Source organism: Bombina bombina, chromosome 3, assembly GCF_027579735.1.
Source record: "Bombina bombina isolate aBomBom1 chromosome 3, aBomBom1.pri, whole genome shotgun sequence".
NCBI classification, from domain to species: Eukaryota; Metazoa; Chordata; class Amphibia; order Anura; family Bombinatoridae; genus Bombina; species Bombina bombina.
The window spans coordinates 825,071,905-825,090,851 of NC_069501.1; the positions used below are offsets into that span (position 1 = coordinate 825,071,905).

An 18,947-nucleotide genomic window follows, 5' to 3' on the forward strand; every position below is an offset into this window, starting at 1 on the left:
GTTGCATCACATTTTTTGTTTAACATTGTGCTTATTAGTTATCTCTCATTATTTCAACTGTTAAAGTGACAATAAAGCAAAAATTAAAACATTAATCAGACTGAGCATGCAATTGTAAACAATTTTAAAAAGTACTTCTATTATCAAGTTTGTTGTATTGGTATCCTTTGTAGAAGAGTGACCTAGGTTTATAAGCTCAGGTGTGTGCACGTCTAGCAGACTATAGCAGCATTTGCCACTATGTATAACATTGTTAAAAATATTGAGAAAAAAACACTGCAGCCAGGTGGCTATGCATTCTTAGGACATCACCTAGGATTACTTTTTAACCCTTTAAGGACACAGCTTTCAGTTTGCTCAATTGTTTTATGACGGAAAAATTCCGTCATATGTCCTTAAGTGTTTTCAACTACACAAAATTGATAATAGTAGTAAATTGGAAGTTGTTTAAAATGCCATTATCTTCTGTCCTTTTAAGGTTAAATATGAGACAACCCTGCTCTTAAAGAAACAGTCTAGTCCAAAACAAAGTTTCGTTATTCAGATAGGCCTAGGGCATATAATTTTAAACAATTTACTTCTATCACCAATTTTGCTTTGTTCCCTCTTGGTATTCTTAGTTGAAAACTAAATCTAGGAGGTTCATATGCTAATTTCTAAGTCTTTGAAGGGCGCCTCTTAGCTCATTGCATTTTTAGTTTTTCACCACTAGAGGGTGTTAGTTCATGTGTTTCATAGAGATAACACTGTGCTCACGCACGTGGAGTTCCTAGGAGCCTGCACTGATTGGCTTAAATGCAAGTCTGTCAAAAGAACTGAAATAAGGGGCAGTTTGTAGAGGCTTAGATACAAGATAATCACAGAGGTAAAAAGTGTATTAATATAACTGTTGGTTATGCAAAACTAGGGAATCCTGGAATAAAGGGATTATCTTTTTAAACAATAAATATTCTAATATTCTGGTGTAGACTGTCTGAGGTACTTTCACAGCCTTAGTCATTCAGCTCTGTAGGAGGATTTGGAATTGGCAGAGCTTTTGAATTGTTTGTAAGTGTCTCGGTCTGCTGTTTGCGCAGTTACCTCATGTGAGTGTACTTCTTATACTTTGTCCATTTTAGGTTCTGCACCATGATATATTTTTAGGATGTAGCTGGTTTATACAATATACAGAAATTTGAAGGAAACAAAGGTTCCTTAAAGGGACACTGTACCCAAAAATTGTATTTCGTGATTCAGATTCAGCATGAAATTTTAAGGAAATTTCGAATTTATTCCTATTATCAAATTTTATTCATTATCTTGGTATCTTTATTTGAAATGCAAGAATGTAAGTTTAGATACCGGCCCATTTTTGGTGAACAACCTGAGTTGTCCTTGCTGATTGGTGGATAAATTCATCCACCAATAAAAAAAGTTCTGTCCAGAGTACTAAAACAAAAAAAGCTTAGATGCCTTCTTTTTCAAATAATGATAGCAAGAGAACGAAGAAAAATTGATAATAGGAGTAAATTAGAAAGTTGCTTAAAATTGCATGCTCTTTCTGAATTACAAAATAAAAAATTTGGGTTCAGTGTCCCTTTAAGTTGTTTGGCTTTTCATGGGAAAGTAAGAAATAACTTTTATTCAAAAGTAAGGTGTTGCAGCAAAAGCAATCAAAATTATTATATAGCAAATTTTTATTTTTAACACCCGATTTAAAAGGGCAGAAGCCTCTCATTTTAAACCACATCGACATAGGTACTATGTCACAGGGTACTTAACCTAGCGTACCCTGTTGCTTTAATACCTATGTCTAATCTTCTGCCTCCTGCTGCGGTCCCGGCTGTCAGCTTTGACAGTGGAAATTGTATCCACCGGCAGAAGGCTTTTGTCTTCATATGGTAAGGGAGCACTGATTGTTACCTTTCCTGTATGACAACAGATCGAGTGTCACTGTCTGCATTGACTTGCGATGATTCCATGGATGGTGTGACAGGGAAAGGGGCGGGTGGCGCTTTGCAAAAGGGGGAGGAAGGGGGCTACCCTACCTACAGAAAAAAGGATTTAGTGAGGGGGAGGGATGGGTTCCCTACACAGAGAAATTGGCGGGGGGATCGCTACACTACAAATATATTAGAATATATATATATATATCACCAACGCGCGCGCACACACATATATGTATATTTAAAAAAAAAAAATCTATAAAGTGGGTCTGGCGGCACATAAGTGTGTGTGTGTGTGGGGTTATACAGAAATGGGCAGGGGGTATGAATTAAAAATGGTGTCCCTAAACTGCAGACTGCCAGTACTTAAAGGGATACTAAACCCAATTTTTTTTCTTTCAAGATTCAAATAGAGCATGCAATTTTAAGCAACTTTCTCTGTTTTCTTTGGTTTTTTTTTAATCTCTATTTGAAAAAGCAGGAATGTAATTTTACGAGCCATTCCATCTTTGGTTCAGCACCTGGGTAGCGTTTGCTGATTGGTGGCTAAATGTAGCCACCATTTAGCAAGCGCTACCCAGGGTGCTGAACCAAAAATGGGCCGGCTCGTAAGCTTACATTCCTGCTTTCTTTTTTTTTTTTTTTTAATAAAGATACAAAGAGAACAAAGAAAATATTAAAATAGGAGTAAATTAAAAAGTTACTTAAAATTGCATGATCTTTCTGTATCATGAAAGAAAACAATGGGTTCAGTATCCCTTTTTTAAGATGGTGCTGACCAGTGAGAGGTGAGGGAGGGAAGAGTTCTATTTGGAATAGATCAAGAAATGGGAGGTGTGAGGGTAAACTCTACATCAGTGATTTTTAACTTTATCATTTTTTTTTTACATTAAAAAAAATCCTGCGGCACACCACCATCCCAAAGTGTGTGTATATATATATATATATATATATATATATATATATATATATATATATATATATATATATATATATATATATATATATATATATATATATATATATATATATATATATATATATATATATTTTATATACTTTATCCTAGATGTCCAAAGCAAAACGTTTCCATTTTTATCACTCTTTCCTTCAAGACTTTTTTTCTTCTATGATAGTTCAGGTTTATCAGCCTCACTACTATAAATTACAGCCACTTGTACTGCAAGCTTGCATTCTTTGTTTTGCCAGCGCTGTACATTAGCATGTATTAACATTAACTCCACAGTTTAGAATCATTGTGCATTAGCAGGAAATACAGCAAAGTGCTTGACTTAGTAGCTTTGTACCCAGTCAACCATCTAAGGTTGTGAAGTCTTCTGCCATCAGAAGTAATCTGGTGGTGCACTACATGACATGACCAAGTAAATAAATCAACTCCAGATCTGACTAGAGATTTAAGGCTCCTGATAAGTGACATAATTGGGAAACTGGTATCACTTTATCACGTCCATCCATTGGATTAACCATTTTTTAACAGTGTCGTTATTAATAAATGTGGTTGATAAGACTTGCACAGCCACTATTGGCTTTAAAAAGCTGGTTTCAGAAGATAAAGATAATACAGTTTTAATACATTTTTTTTAAAAATGGAATATGTTTGTTACTCCTTTAGATTATTGTGTCATTGTGCACTGCTGGGGCCCCATTTAAGACCACTGCCACCTCAAGGCTCCTGTAGTTAAATCATCCCTTTCAGATCTGACCGTAATGATTGACAAGCCCTGCTTTCAGATAAAGGCTACCCAATAGCAGGGGCATGGCTGCAGAACCTTGTCCATCTGAGCTCTAATAAATGTGCTTATGTTAGGGGGCACTGATGGTGAGTTTGTAAAACCAAGGGAGTAGTGGCCTGAAAAATTGTGGGAACCGCTGCTCTATCTGAATCATGAAATATTTTTTTTGCGTTTCATGTCCCTTTAAGGGAAGCATATATATGTATGCCTATTACACACACAAATAATATTTTTCTAAAAATGTCCAGTGGCACAGGGCCAGATTTAGAGAAGGTTGCAGGGTATCCTTTAACTGTTGTTACCTCTCCAGAGGGCCACTTTGCCCACCCACTAGAAATCCCCAAAGCCCACATTTTCCTGGGGCCACACAAACCACAGCTTACATTCTTAGTTCTGCTTTTTCCAAGGGGCCACACAAACTAGTACAGAGGGCCACCTTTTGACCATCATTGCTCTAAGCTGTACAAGGGGAGAGCTATGAGCTGCATAATAGTCTCTGTAGCACCACTAGCAGTGAGGAAATACCTCTTCTTTTGGATGCTACCTTACTTCATGTAATGCTGTTGTGTGCCAGTTGAAATATTGCATGGTTATTTGGACTAAGGAGGAACCTCAGGTCTCTTTATTCTGACACTAGTGAGGGACATATTTTCTATCTCAGGGCATAAACCCAACTAGGCAAAGAGCATATCATTCACATTTATTAGGTCTTGTCTGTTTTAAAAGCTGTCTCTTGTATTTGTTATTTTGAAAACATTGTGAACTTCTTGTTAACTTCAAAATAAACAACTTCAACTGCATCTAGTTTTTATACAATATATATTTTTACTGTGTTCAAATAGTGCCCTTTTATATACATGAAATACAAGATTTTCCCTTTGATTTTTTTTTTTACTTTTGCACTCACTGCTTTAGCTGGAAGGATGTTTCTTGTAGTTAGCATGTTTTCGTCCCTTTTTTTTCCATTTTGTAAAGTAGTGATTTCTTGCTGAACTAATTACTTTTGTTTTCACATTGTAGTTGGAGTGTCTTATCCAGCTGGTGCGAGCAGGATGTTCTGTCAATGCAAGTACGACTCGATTTTCCCAGACCCCAGCACATATTGCTGCTTTTGGAGGTCATCCCCAGTGCTTGACATGGTTAATTCAAGCTGGTGCAGTTATAAATAAGCAAGTAAGCAGTTTCAGAATGTATGTGTTATTTTATGACAGTCATTGCCCTATATTTATCTTTAAAGGGCCATAATAATTGAAAAATTACATGTTCTATTATAAATACTATAGGTTGAACCCCAGTAAAGAAGTTAAACACACAGTAGGAATGCCGCTCGAGACTTTACAGGGTTTAAACACACAGTAGTGCAGAGTCAATAGTCTTAAAATGACATGCTCTAATGAATTACAGCAGGTAATTGTAAATAGAAATATACAACCATTTTAATATTGGCTGAGCATTATTGAAATTTATTTTGTTTACTTTTTAGTAAAGCTAATTTTGTCTTGCAGCATTGCTTAAAGGGACATTAAATGCTTTGAGATGGTAATATAAAATAACTCGTGTTCATGTGTGTGTTTTATATATATAAAACAACTCTACAATATACTTTATTTATTTTGTCCCCTTTACCTGTAATTCTTTTTAAAATTTGTGAGCTTTTTAGGTCCTGTTAGAAATGGAAGTGCTTATATTCCACATAGTCATTGGCTGCACACTCTAGTGACCTATTTATAAATCTCCCTAATTGGCCACAGCAGAGAAACATGGTATCTTCCATTGTTTTATAGACCCTAAAACTTTTTACACTTATTTTGTCAATAGTTATACAACTAATGAAACTTAAATGCATCTACATGTTGTTCTCAGACTAATCTTGTCTTTGACTGCATTATTCTATCTAGCATTTATTTAATGTTTAATGTCCCTTTAAAGGGACATAATACTCATATGGTAAATCACTTGAAACTGATGCAGTATAGCTGTAAAAAGCTGACAGGAAAATATCACCTGAGCATCTCTATGTAAAAAAGGAAGATATTTTACTTCACAATTTCCTCAGCTCAGCAGAGTAAGTTATGTGTAAAAAGTTATAATTCAGCTGCTGCTCAGCTGCAGGTAAAAAATGAAGAAATGAACAGCAGCCAATCAGCATCAACAGTGCTGAGGTCATGAACTCTTTTACTGTGATCTCATGAGATTTCACTTAACTCTCATGAGATTTCATTGTAAACTTCCTTAAGCTGAATAGGGATATAAGATGAGAGTGCACATAAGCTCGCTCCTTCTGTTGTCCCGGGGCAGACATACTAATTTGCTGCTTAGAAGTCCTTTACAATGGGATGTGGCTACTGAGAAACTTTTGAGGTAAAATATCTATCTTTTTTACATAGAGATGTTCAGGTGATATTTTCTAGTCAGCTTTTTTTACAGCTATACTGCATCACTTTCAAGTGTTTAAACATTTGGGTATTATGGCCATTTAAGTTAGTAGGTTTTCCAGCATGACATTTTACACATTGTTGCCCCTCTAGAATTTTGCCCATTATATCTAAATGTAAGGCCCTTTTGAGTCACTGTGCTGATGACAATAATCAAATTTTTTTTTTTAAATGTTGTGTACAGCATGCAACTAACCCCTGTTACTAGGGTTGCCACCTCAGTCATGTTTTTTAGACACTTATGAGTTACACATGCTGCAGGATGTCCAGGGAGGAGTTTAAATAGTGCTGACAAGAAACAAAGTACATGTTCCTTCCTGTACACCCTGCAGCATGTGTAACTCATAAGTGTCTAGGAAAACATGGCTGAGGTGGCAACCCTACCTGTTATACATGTTCCTGACATTATATTTGGGGGAGGGGGGGCATTTTATATGTTTGACACCCTCTCCCTGGAAACATTTGAGGTCACCCTGGATTGTACATCCACATTAATGGCGGAGCCTTCCAGCACTACGAGATCTCTCGCAAGATCCTAGACAAACAAATTTTGCTATACTTCTTCTTTAAGGGGTGTTCTCTGCATTTCTGTATGTGAAGGACACACACACCCCATGCAATATAGCACAGCATGACCTGAGTTTTGTTACAGTAAAGGCTGTGACACACTGCAAGTGATGCAGCGTGACGCAGCTGCTTCGCACCGCACCGCATCGCTTCTGAAGTTCAAATATTTAATCTCTTGAGTGCTCAGCTACGCGACCTGAAGCAGCAGAGTGCTCAGAGATGAAAAGGCAGGACACACTGAGTGTGCACAGCCGCATCTACATGCTGCGTGCCGCTCCGCTTGCAGTGTGTCACAGCCTTTACACTTTGTGCTTTGTATTTTGTATTTCATATTAATTTACTCTACGGATTGGGTCTTTTTAGCATGATTACATTTAAAGGACTAGTAAACTCATGCTTTAGGTTAAAATTTGAAAGCGTTACCAGCAGATAGTGTACAATTACATGTTGATTGATAGTAATATTTCATATGAACTAAACTGAAAATTTGCATAAATGTAGTTTAGAATGTTTGCTCAAATTTTCCACCACTGCAACCTGACCACCCATGTTCAGAGAGGGTTTTCCTATAACTTCATTGACAGATCCATATAGCCACCAATAGTAATATATTACAGCTTTGTGCACCTGCTCGCGTGTGATCACACCAAGAAGTGTATCACAGCAGAGTGCACGTTAGCACAGAAAAGGGAACAGCTCAGCTAGATTGTCAGTAAAACTGAAGCTGTTCACTTTCTAGTGCGGCTGCAAAGCACAGTGATAATATAATTATTGTAGTCTAGTGACTTTCAGACACATATAAATAAAATAAGATATTTGCAAAATTAAATCATTAGGGCTGCAACTAACTATTATTTTCATTATCGATTAATCGGATAAAAAAATAATTTTTTCCTATATTTGAAATAAAATCCACATACTGAGTGTTACAAATATAAACTTTAGATTTAAACTTTACAACTTTACATTAACACAACTATTGGTCCAATTTTTTTAAGCAGCAGAACACAGTAGACTATCACTGTTTAACATTCTGTTATTCACTCTTTCAGAAACTTTGCATTGAAATGCAAAAATGTCACCATGCCCACATGCTCCTGTCTGAGGCTCGCTCTCTGTTTGCAGCTATTTTGCCTGCAGCAGAGAAGAGGCACTCAGATGGTGTTGAGGTGTCTGAGATGCATAAGTAGAGTTTTGCCAATTTCACCAAGGTGGGCTATTTATCTTTGTTAGCTCTCCACCAATGCAAGGGGCCTCTAAACAAAGTAAGCCTTGACTTCATTATGACATCAAAAAATATCTTGAATATCTAAATGCAATGGAAAACAACCAGCTATAAGGTTAGGGAAAACCATATTTAGTCCACTCTTAAACTAACAGATATATACTTACAGAGGTTGAATTTGGTACATATTCCATCAATTAAAAATATAGAAGGGGAAAAAAAAGAGAGGTAACAGGACACAGCCTCACACAAATATCTATAGAGTACATATAATTAGCAATAGCAAGAGATCCGCTAATAATTGTGCAAACAGGTAATAGTGACATCAATTCATATAACAAATCCCATCAATCTAGGGCTAGGTGTAAATAACAAGCTGGGCACTATATCATGCAAAGCATAGTCCCAAATCACTTGATTTAATATAAACAATCCAAATGATGACTCCTATTTTATTCCTTTAGGCTAAGGGCATAACCATAAAACAATACCATGTGCAGGAGCTCATTGAAGTAAAGTAGCTGGTGCTGTGCGCAAACCAACTAATTGCAAACCAACTGATCGATTATGATATTTGTTGCCAACTATTTTCATAATCGATTATGACGATTAGTTGTTGCAGCTCTATAAATCATACACTTATTTGATGGCATACAGTTTCACAGTAAGACACCTACAGTGTAGTAATGTAAGTCTAGAAGTGTCATGACTTGGTGTCGGATAGAACACTTTTTCAGCTAAGGGACAGTCATTTTAATTTGTAAATGTATTAGATGACCCTATTTTGTTTTGTGAAAAATAAGCGTTGTTGGTGCTTTCAGAGGTCCCAGTTCTGGGAACACTGCACTCACTCCTGTCTTATGTGCACAGTATGCCCAGCTAGGTGCTCATTCACGCTTTGCTGAACATCAAATAAGTGAGGATTGGTTGACAACATTAGATTTACTGATTTTTATTAGAAACACAGAATATTGAGTGTTTATTTTTTATTAAGGCCAGTGGGGTCATGATGTACTACTCTTGTGAAGAATAAAGTAAGATCATTTTTTATTGACATGTCCTGTGGTGTTGTGGAATTTGGTTTGGAGTGGGTTTCTCTCTTACATTTTAATATGTTTAGATCCAGAAGTGATTTTACAAATTCTGATTATGTTTTGAAAGTCTCTGTGCAACTTTAACAAATTAGGAACATACATATATATATTTGTGTATATTTTACAAATTACATTGCAATTTGTCTTTGCTCTATTGTAAACTATAGTTGACAGCTTTAGAAAGTGGGAAGGACAGGGAGGTTCCTTGGGCTGAACATGGGAGTTCCCAGGGTATGTCTGAAGGTCTGTCACTGTTCTTGTAAAATGCTGTAAGCATTTTATTCAAGTTGGTCTCACTGAATTATCTTGTCGGCTGTATGCAGGGGAAGTTTGCATAAAATTCACAATACTTATTTTACTGACCGAAAAGTAATATAAACTAAATTTTAGAGACAAAAGCAAGTTACATTATAGTGAAGGCATTTCGGTTTAAACTGTATTGGCTGCAAACTAAGACTTTCGTCAAGATTTATGACGAGGTGAATGTCTTAATCAGTTGCCCTACAACTGATATTTATGAAGCAGCAGATTAAACTGCTGCTTCATAATCTTTCTCCTCCAAACTGGAGTTGGTGGATGAAAATCACCTCGGATTCATTAGACCGGGTTGATTGACAAGCCCCACTCTCACGCAATTGGTTGCATGAGGGTAGGGGGTTGGCATTGCGCGAGTGTTCTCTAATGCTATGATAAATATGGGGAACATATCTGCCCCATAATTTTACGACCAAGTGTAGACCGGTTCATAACTTGTGAATCCTATCTACTCTCAGATTGATAAATCTTGCCCTTTATATCACTTCCAGGTGTTCTCTTAACTTTTTTCTCCCCTATAAAATTCTGTATTCCAGAGAGCCTCATTACTTTCTATGGAAGGCATCTCTTCTCTCTCTGCGACTTCCAGGTTCTGCCCCTCTCTTCTATAAGGTACAACGAGTCCATGGATTCATCCTTTACTTGTGGGATATTATCGTCCTGCTAACAGGAAGTGGCAAAGAGCACCACAGCAGAGCTGTCTATATAGCTCCTCCCTTAGCTCCACCCCAGTCATTCTCTTTGCCTACTCTAAGTACTAGGAAGGGTAAAGTGAAAGAGGTGATAAAATATTAGTTTTTACTTTCTTCAAGCAAGAGTTTTTTTGTTTTAAATGGTACCGGTGTGTACTATTTACTCTCAGGCAGCAGATGGATGAAGACTTCTGCCTGGAGGAGGATGATCTTAGCATTTGTAACTAAGATCCAGTGCTGTTCCCACAGAGGCTGAGGAGTATAGGAAACTTCAGTGTGAGGAACGTTTTCATGCTATATAGCAGTGAGGTATGTTCAGTCATTTTTTCTGGAGAGACTGTGTATTTCAGAAAGGCTGACGGTATCCCCATGAGGGTAAGGGTAAGCAGTAATCCTAAGAGCTATAGAAAGGCATTACTAAGCTTGCATAAGGGGCTAATTAAAAAATGGTTGACACTGGTTTTTGAATGTTTGTGGGCAAACGTTTTATGAACTGGGAGTGCTATTAACTTTTTGTGGGCAATAACGTTTTTGTTGGCAACTTTATTGAGGGTACACTTGGCTTATTTCTCTTGTAAGGTGTATCCAGTCCACGGATTCATCCATTACTTGTACTTGTGGGATATTCTCCTTCCCAACAGGAAGCTGCAAGAGGATCACCCACAGCAGAGCTGTCTATATAGCTCCTCCCCTAACTGCCACCTCCCAGTCATTCTCTTGCAGCTCTCGACAAGGGAAGCAGCTAGAGAGATGTGGTGCATTAATGTAGTTTATCTTCAATCAAAAGTTTGTTATTTTCAAATGGTACCGGAGTTGTACTATTTTAGCCTCAGGCAGAAAGTTGAAGAAGAGTCTGCCTGTGGTCTTTGATGATCTTAGCAGGTTGTAACTAAGATCCATTGCTGTTCTCACACATAACTGAAGAGATGGGTAACTTCAGCTGGGGGAATAGCGTGCAGGGTCTCCTGCTCTGAGGTATGTGCAGTTTTAAGATTTTTCTAGAGAAATGATAAGCTAGAAAATGCTGACAATACCGGATTTATTTAAGGTAAGCCTGATTACAGTGATTTAATAACGACTGGTATCATGCTTGCTGTAAAGGGTAATATTTTTATTATTTACTCACATTACTGAATAGATATAACGTTTGCTTGAGGTGTATAACAGTTTATTTCATATTGGTGATAAAACTTTATTCTGGGGCCCAGTTTTTCCACATGGCTGACTAGATTTTGCCTAGGGAAAGTTTTTTTTAAGGCCCTCTCACTGTGAGTACAGGTTGGGAGGGGCCTATTTTCCATTAGTTTTTGCAGCTTGAGACATTCAGCTTCCCTGAAGGAGTCCCCTGAACATATAGGACCTCTCTAAGGGGTTTTTGTGCCTTCCAAAGTCGTCGTATGGGCAGGTAGGGCCACAGTAGAGCTGTGGCAGTTTGTTGTGACTGTTTAAAAACGTTTATCGTTTTTTTTTTTTATCCGGTTTTGAAACTAAGGGGTTAATCATCCATTTGCAAGTGGGTGCAATGCTCTTTCAGCTTATTATACACACTGTAAAAATGTTGTAATATTTACTGCTTTTTTTCACTGTTTTAGCAGTTTCTGTGATTGTTTTTTTTCTCTTAAAGGCACAGTACCGTTTTTATTTTTTGCTTGTTCAGTTATTAAAGTGTTTTCCAAGCTTGCTGGTCTCTTTACTAGTCTGTTTAAACATGTCTTACATAGAGGAAACTCATTGTTCATTCTGTTTAGAAGCCATTGTGGAACCCCCTCTTAGAATGTGTACCAAATGCACTGATTTTACTATAGATTACAAAGACCATATTCTGGCTTAAAAAATTTATCACCAGAAGAAATTGACATGGAGGAAGTTATGCCGTCTAACTCTCCCAACGTGTCAGATCCTATAAATCCTGCTCAGGGGACGCCAAGTACATCTAGCGCGCCCATTGCGTATACCTTGCAAGACATGGCGGCAGTTATGAATCATGTGTAGTGTGATAGGAGCGCCTAAAGGTGGATTCCTGCTGCTAAAAAAGTTCTTCCCTCAAAGAGAACTAAATGGTGGATAAGAAGAAAAAATGGGGTTTATTTAGCAGCGCTAAAAAAAAAAAAAGTACATCTAGCGCCAAGTACATCTAGCGCGCCCATTGCGTATACCTTGCAAGACATGGCGGCAGTTATGAATCATACCCTTACAGAAGTATTATCTAAACTGCCAGGATTGTAAGGAAAGCGAGACAGCTCTGGGACTAGAATAAATACAGAGCTCTCTGACGCTTTAGTAGCTATCTCTGATACACCCTCACAATATAATGAAGCTGAAGCAGGGGAGCTTCAATCTGTGGGTGATTTTTCTGATTCAGGGAAGATACTTCAATCTGATTCTGATATGTCTACATTTAAATTTAAGCTTGAACACCTCCGCGTATTGCTCAGGGAGGTTTTAGCAACTCTGGACGACTGTGACACTATTGTAGTCCCAGAGAAATTATGTAGATTGGATAAATACTATGCAGTACCTACTTACACTGATGTTTTTCCAATCCCTAAAAGGTTTTCTGAAATTATTACTAAGGAATGGTATAGACCAGGTGTACCATTCTCTCCCCCTCCTGTTTTTAAAAAGATGTTTCCTATAGACGCTGCTACACGGGACTTATGGCAGACGGTCCCTAAGGTGGAGGGAGCAGTTTCTACTCTAGCTAAGCGTACCACTATCCCTGTCGAGGACAGTTGTGCTTTTCTAGATCCAATGGATAAAAAATTAGAGGGTCACCTTAAGAAAATTTTTATTCAACAAGGTTTTATTCTCTAGCCTCTTGCATGCATTGCCCCAGTCACTGCTGCCACGGATGTCTGGTTTGAGTCCCTAGAGGAGGCTCTACAGGTTGAAACCCGGTTGGAAGATATTATTGACAAGCTTAGGGCCCTTAAGCTAGCCAATTCATTTGTTTCTGATGCCGTTGTTCATTTAACCAAGCTAACGGCTAAAAATTCAGGTTTTGCTATTCAGGCGCGTAGGGCGCTATGGCTTAAATCCTGGTCAGCTGACGTGACTTCAAAGTCTAAACTTCTCAACATTCCCTTCAAAGGACAGATCCTATTCGGGCCTGGACTGAAGGAGATAATTTCTGACATCACTGGAGGAAAAGGTCACACCCTTCCTCAAGACAGGTCCAACAAATTAAGGACTAAACAGTCTAGTTTTCGGCCCTTTCGAAACTTCAAGAGTGGCGCAGCTTCAACTTCCTCTAAGGATCCCTGGGCATTGGAAATTGTGTCCAAGGGTTATCTTCTGGAATTCAAAACCTCTCCCCCAAAAGGGAGATTTCATCTCTCACTTTAATCTGCAAACCAGATAAAGAGAGAAGCATTCTTACATTGTGTTCAAGACCTCCTAGTTATGGGAGTGATCCACCCAGTTCCGCAGGAGGGACAGGGCTTTTATTCAAATCTGTTTGTTGTTCCCAAGAAAGAGGGAACATTCAGACCAATCTTAGATCTCAAGATCTTAAACAAATTTCTCAGGGTCCCATCCTTCAAGATGGAGACTATTCAAACCATCCTTCCTATGATCCAGGAGGGTCAATACAGGCACTACCAGTTTGTGGCTCTTCCCTTCGGGTTGGCCACGGCACAGAGAATCTTTACAAAGGTTCTAGGGTCCCTTCTAGCGGTCCTAAGGCCGTGGGCTATAGCAGTAGCCCCTTACTCAGACGACATTCTGATACAGGCGTCGACTTTTCAAGTTGCCAGGTCTCACACGGGCATTGTTCTGGCATTTCTGAGGTCGCATGGGTGGAAAGTGAACGAAGAAAAAAGTTCTCTATCCCCTCTCACAAGAGTTTCCTTCCTAGGAACTCTGATAGATTCTGTAGAAATGAAGATTTACCTGACAGAGGTCAGGTTGTCAAAACTTCTAAATTCCTGCCGTATTCTTTATTCTACTTCTCGCCCTTCAGTAGCTCAGTGTATGGAAGTAATCGGCTTAATGGTAGCGGCAATGGACATAGTGCCGTTTGCCCGCCTACATCTCAGACCGCTGCAACTCTGCATGCTCAGTCAGTGGAATGGGGATTACACAGATTTGTCCCCTCTACTAAATCTGGATCAAGAGACCAGGGATTCTCTTCTCTGGTGGTTATCTCGGGTCCATCTGTCAAGGGTATGACCTTCCGCAAGCCAGATTGGACAATAGTAACGACAGATGTCAGCCTTCTGGGCTGGGGTGCAGTCTGGAACTCCCTGAAGGCTCAGGGCTTGTGGACTTAGGAGGAGACACTCCTTCGGATAAACATTCTGGAACTAAGAGCGATATTCAATGCTCTTCAGGCTTGGCCTCAGCTAGCTGCGGTCAGGTTCATCAGATTTCAGTCGGACAACATCACGACTGTAGCTTACATCAACCATCAAGGGGGAACAACGAGTTCCCTAGCAATGTTGGAGGTTTCAAAAATAATTCTATGGGCAGAGGTTCACTCTTGCCATCTATCAGCTATCCATATCCCAGGAGTAGAGAACTGGGAGGCAGATTTTCTAAGTCGGCAGAATTTTCATCCGGGGGAGTGGGAACTCCATCCGGAGGTGTTTGCACAGTTGATTCAACTTTGGGGCAAACTGGATCTCATGGCGTCTCATCAGAACGCCAAGCTTCCTTGTTACGGGTTCAGGTCCAGGGAACCCAAGGCAGCGCTGATAGGTGCTCTAGCAGCGCCTTGGTCTTTCAACCTGGCTTATGTGTTTCCACCGTTTCCTCTGCTCCCTCCTCTGATTGCCAAGATCAAGCAAGAGAGAGCTTCGGTGATTTTGATAGCTCCTGCGTGGCCACCCAGGACTTGGTACGCAGATCTGGTGGACATGTCATCCTTTCCACCTTGGACTCTGCCGCTGAAGCAGGACCTTCTACTTCAAGGTCCCTTCAAACATCCAAATCTAATTTTTCTGCGTCTCTGCTTGGAGATTGAACGCTTGATTTTGTCAAAACGTGGTTTTTCCGAGTCGGTCATTGATACCTTAATTCAGGCTCGAAAGCCTGTCACCAGGAAAATCTATCATAAGATATGGTGTAGATATCTTCATTGGTGTGAATCCAAGGGTTACTCATAGAGTTAAAGTCGGGATTCCCAGGATATTGTCTTTTCTCCAAGAAGGATTGGAGAAGGGATTGTCAGCTAGTTCCTTAAAGGGACAGATTTCTGCTCTGTCTATTCTTTTGCACAAGCGTCTGGCGGATGTTCCAGACGTTCAGGCGTTTTGTCAGGCTTTGGTTAGAATCAAGCCTGTGTTTAAACCTGTTGCTCCGCCATGGAGTTTAAATTTAGTTCTTCAAGGGGTTCCGTTTGAACCTCTGCATTCCATAGATATCAAGCTTTTATCTTGGAAAGTTCTGTTCTTGGTAGTTATCTCTTCGGCTCGAAGAGTTTCAGAGTTATTTGCCTTGCAGTGTGATTCCCCTTATCTGATCTTCCATGCAGATAAGGTAATTTTGCGTACCAAACCTGGGTTTCTTCCTAAGGTGGTATCCAATAAGAATATCAATCAAGAGATTGTTGTTCCGTCACCGTGTCCTATTCCTTCTTCAAAGAAGGAACGTCTATTACACAATCTTGACGTGGTTCGTGCTTTAAAGTTTTATTTACAAGCTACTAAAGATTTTCTTCAAACATCTGCATTGTTTGTTGTCTACTCTGGACAGAGGAAAGGCCAAAAGGCTTCAGCAACTTCTCTTTCTTTTTGGTTAAGAAGTATAATCCGCTTAGCTTATGAGACTGCTGGCCAGCAGCCTCCGGTAAGAATTACAGCTCATTCCACTAGAGCGGTGGCTTCCACATGGGCCTTTAAAAATGAGACTTCTGTTGAACAGATTTGTAAGGCGGCGACTTGGTCTTCGCTTCATACTTTTTCTAAATTCTACAAATTTGATACTTTTGCTTCTTCAGAGGCTATTTTTGGGAGAAAGGTCTTACAGGCAGTGGTGCCTTCCTTTTAAGCGCCTGCCTTGTCCCTCCCTTCATCCGTGTCCTATAGCTTTGGTATTGGTATCCCACAAGTAATGGATGAATCCGTGGACTGGATACACCTTACAAGAGAAAACAAAATTTATGCTTACCTGATAAATTTATTTCTCTTGTGGTGTATCCAGTCCACGGCCCACCCTGTCATTTTAAGGCAGGTGTTTTTTAATTTTTAAACTACAGTCACCACTGCACCCTATAGTTTCTCCTTTCTCTTGCTTGTCTTCGGTCGAATGACTGGGAGGTGGCAGTTAGGGGAGGAGCTATATAGACAGCTCTGCTGTGGGTGATCCTCTTGCAGCTTCCTGTTGGGAAGGAGAATATCCCACAAGTAATGGATGAATCCGTGGACTGAATACACCACAAGAGAAATAAATTTATCAGGTAAACATAAATTTTGTTTTTTTAGGTCTCAGAACCCACATGGCTAGTTTAAAACCGCTCTGGTGCGGTTCTTTGAGGCTGTAGAGACATCATTTTCGCGCCTCAGATGCGCAGTTGTTTTCACGCAGCAAGCTCCAACTCCTGAGGGCCCTTGTGGATATTTTGCGCCAAATCGAAGCTTTAACTCCATAATTACTATCCCTGAGGGCAGGTAGGCGCCACAGCAGGGCTGTGGCAAGGTGCTGGGAGTGTTTTTTTCCGGATTTAGGCCTTAAGTCAATCCTTTTTGCACAATAAACGGTTAAATGTAAAATTTTCTTGTGGGGCAAACTTAACTACACATATTGAGTCTGCTATCAAAAATTTGGAGCATTTTAAAGCAGTTTTGCAGAACGTGTATGCTTTTTTTTCTCTTAAAGGCACAGTACCGTTTTTTTAAGATTGTTTTTTTTTTTTTTCACTAAATAAAGTGTTTTCATGCTTGTTTGTAGTCATTACTAGCCTGTTCAACATGTCTGACATTGAGGAAAGTCATTGTTCAATATGTTTAGAAGCCATTGTGGAACCCCCACTTAGAATGTGTCCCTCATGCACTGAAAGGTCAATAAATTGCAAAGAACATATTTTAGCTACTAAAAGTATGTCGCAGGATGATTCTCAGTCAGAAGGGAATCAGGTTATGCCATCTAATTCTCCCCAAGTATCACAACCAGTAACGCCTGCACAAGCGACACCAAGTACTTCTAGTGCGTCTAATTCTTTCACCCTGCAAGATATGGCCGCAGTTATGAATACTACCCTCACAGAGGTTTTATCTAAGCTGCCTGGGTTGCAGGGGAAGCGCAGTAGGTCTGGTGTGAGAACAAATGCTGAGCCCTCTGACGCTTTATTAGCCATATCCGATGTACCCTCACAATGTTCTGAGTTGGGGGTGAGGGATTTGCTGTCTGAGGGAGAGATTTCTGATTCAGGAAAGATGTTCCCTCAGACAGACTCAGATATGACGACTTTTAAATTTAAGCTAGAACACCTCCGCTTATTGCTCAGGGAGGTTTTAGCAACTCTGGATGATTGTGACCCTATTGTAGTTCCAGAAAAATTGTGTAAATGGACAGATTTCTAGAGGTTTCTGGATATTCTGGATAGAATTAGAGCTCTCAAGCTAGCTAATTCTTTCATTACAGATGCCGCTTTTCAACTGGCTAAATTAGCGACAAAGAATTCAGGTTTTGCCATTTTAGCGCGTAGAGCGTTATGGCTTAAGTCCTGGTTTGCTGATGTGTCATCAAAATCTAAGCTTTTAGACATCCCTTTCAAGGGTAAGACCCTATTCGGGCCTGAACTGAAAGAGATCATTTTCAGACATAACCAGACTTGGAACAAAGGTAAACAGGCCAAGAAGCCCGCTGCTGCCACCAAGACAGCATGAAGGGGTAGCCCCCGATCCGGGAACGGATCTAGTAGGGGGCAGACTTTCTCTCTTTGCTTAGGCTTGGGCAAGAGACGTTCAGGAATCCTGGGCTTTAGAAATCGTAACCCAGGGGTATCTTCTAGATTTCAAAGATTCTCCTCCAAGGGGTAGATTCCATCTTTCTCAATTGTCTGTAAACCAGACAAAAAGAGAGGCGTTCTTACGCTGTGTAGAAAACCTATATACCATCGGAGTGATCTGCCCAGTTCCGAAAAAAGAACAGGTGCAGGGCTTCTACTCCAATCTGTTTGTGGTTCCCAAAAAAGAGGGAACCTTCAGACCAATTTTAGATCTCAAGATCCTAACCAAATTCCTCAGAGTCCCATCCTTCAAGATGGAGACCATTCAGACTATTTTACCAATGATCCAGGAGGGTCAATATATGACCACCGTGGACTTAAAGGATGCGTATCTACACATCCCTATCCGCAAAGATCATCACCAGTTCCTCAGGTTCGCCTTTCTGGACAAGCATTACCAGCTTGTGGCTCTTCCCTTTGGGTTGGCCACAGCTCCCAGAATTTTCACAAAGGTGCTAGGGTCCCTTCTGGCGGTTTTAAGACCGCGGGGCATAGCTGTGGCGCCTTATCTGGACGATATCTTAATTCAGGGGTCGACTTACCAACTAGCCAAATCTCACACGGACATAGTGTTGGCTTTTCTAAGATCTCACGGGTGGAAGGTGAACGTAAAAAAGAGTTAACTTATCCCTCTCAGAAGAGTTCCATTCCTGGTGGACATGAACATTTTTCTGACGGAGGTCAGGAAATCAAAGATTTTAACCACCTGCCGAGCTCTTCATTCCATTCCTCGGCCGTCAGTGGCTCAGTGTATGGAGGTAATCGGACTAATGGTAGCGGCAATTGACATAGTTCCGTTTGCTTGCATCTCAGACCACTGCAATTATGCATGCTCAAACAGTGGAATGGGTATTATGCAGATTTATCTCCTCAGACAAATCTGGATCAAGAGACCAGAGACTCTCTTCTTTGGTGGTTGTCACAGGATCATCTGTCCCAGGGAATGTGTTTCCGCAGGCCAGCATGGGTCATAGTGACGACGGACGCCAGCC

The 18,947-nt window shown here is 39.9% G+C and overlaps 1 protein-coding gene across 1 annotated transcript in view; it reads left to right on the top strand.

The window, feature by feature from the left end:
* The window catches only part of ANKRD10 (ankyrin repeat domain 10), a 177,524-nt gene that overhangs the window by 1,260 nt on the left and 157,317 nt on the right, over positions 1–18,947 (top strand). The window contains exon 2 of the mRNA XM_053707779.1: positions 4,700–4,852. Within this exon, the coding sequence (XP_053563754.1) occupies positions 4,700–4,852 (153 nt within the window). The remainder of the gene's footprint in view (positions 1–4,699; positions 4,853–18,947) is intronic.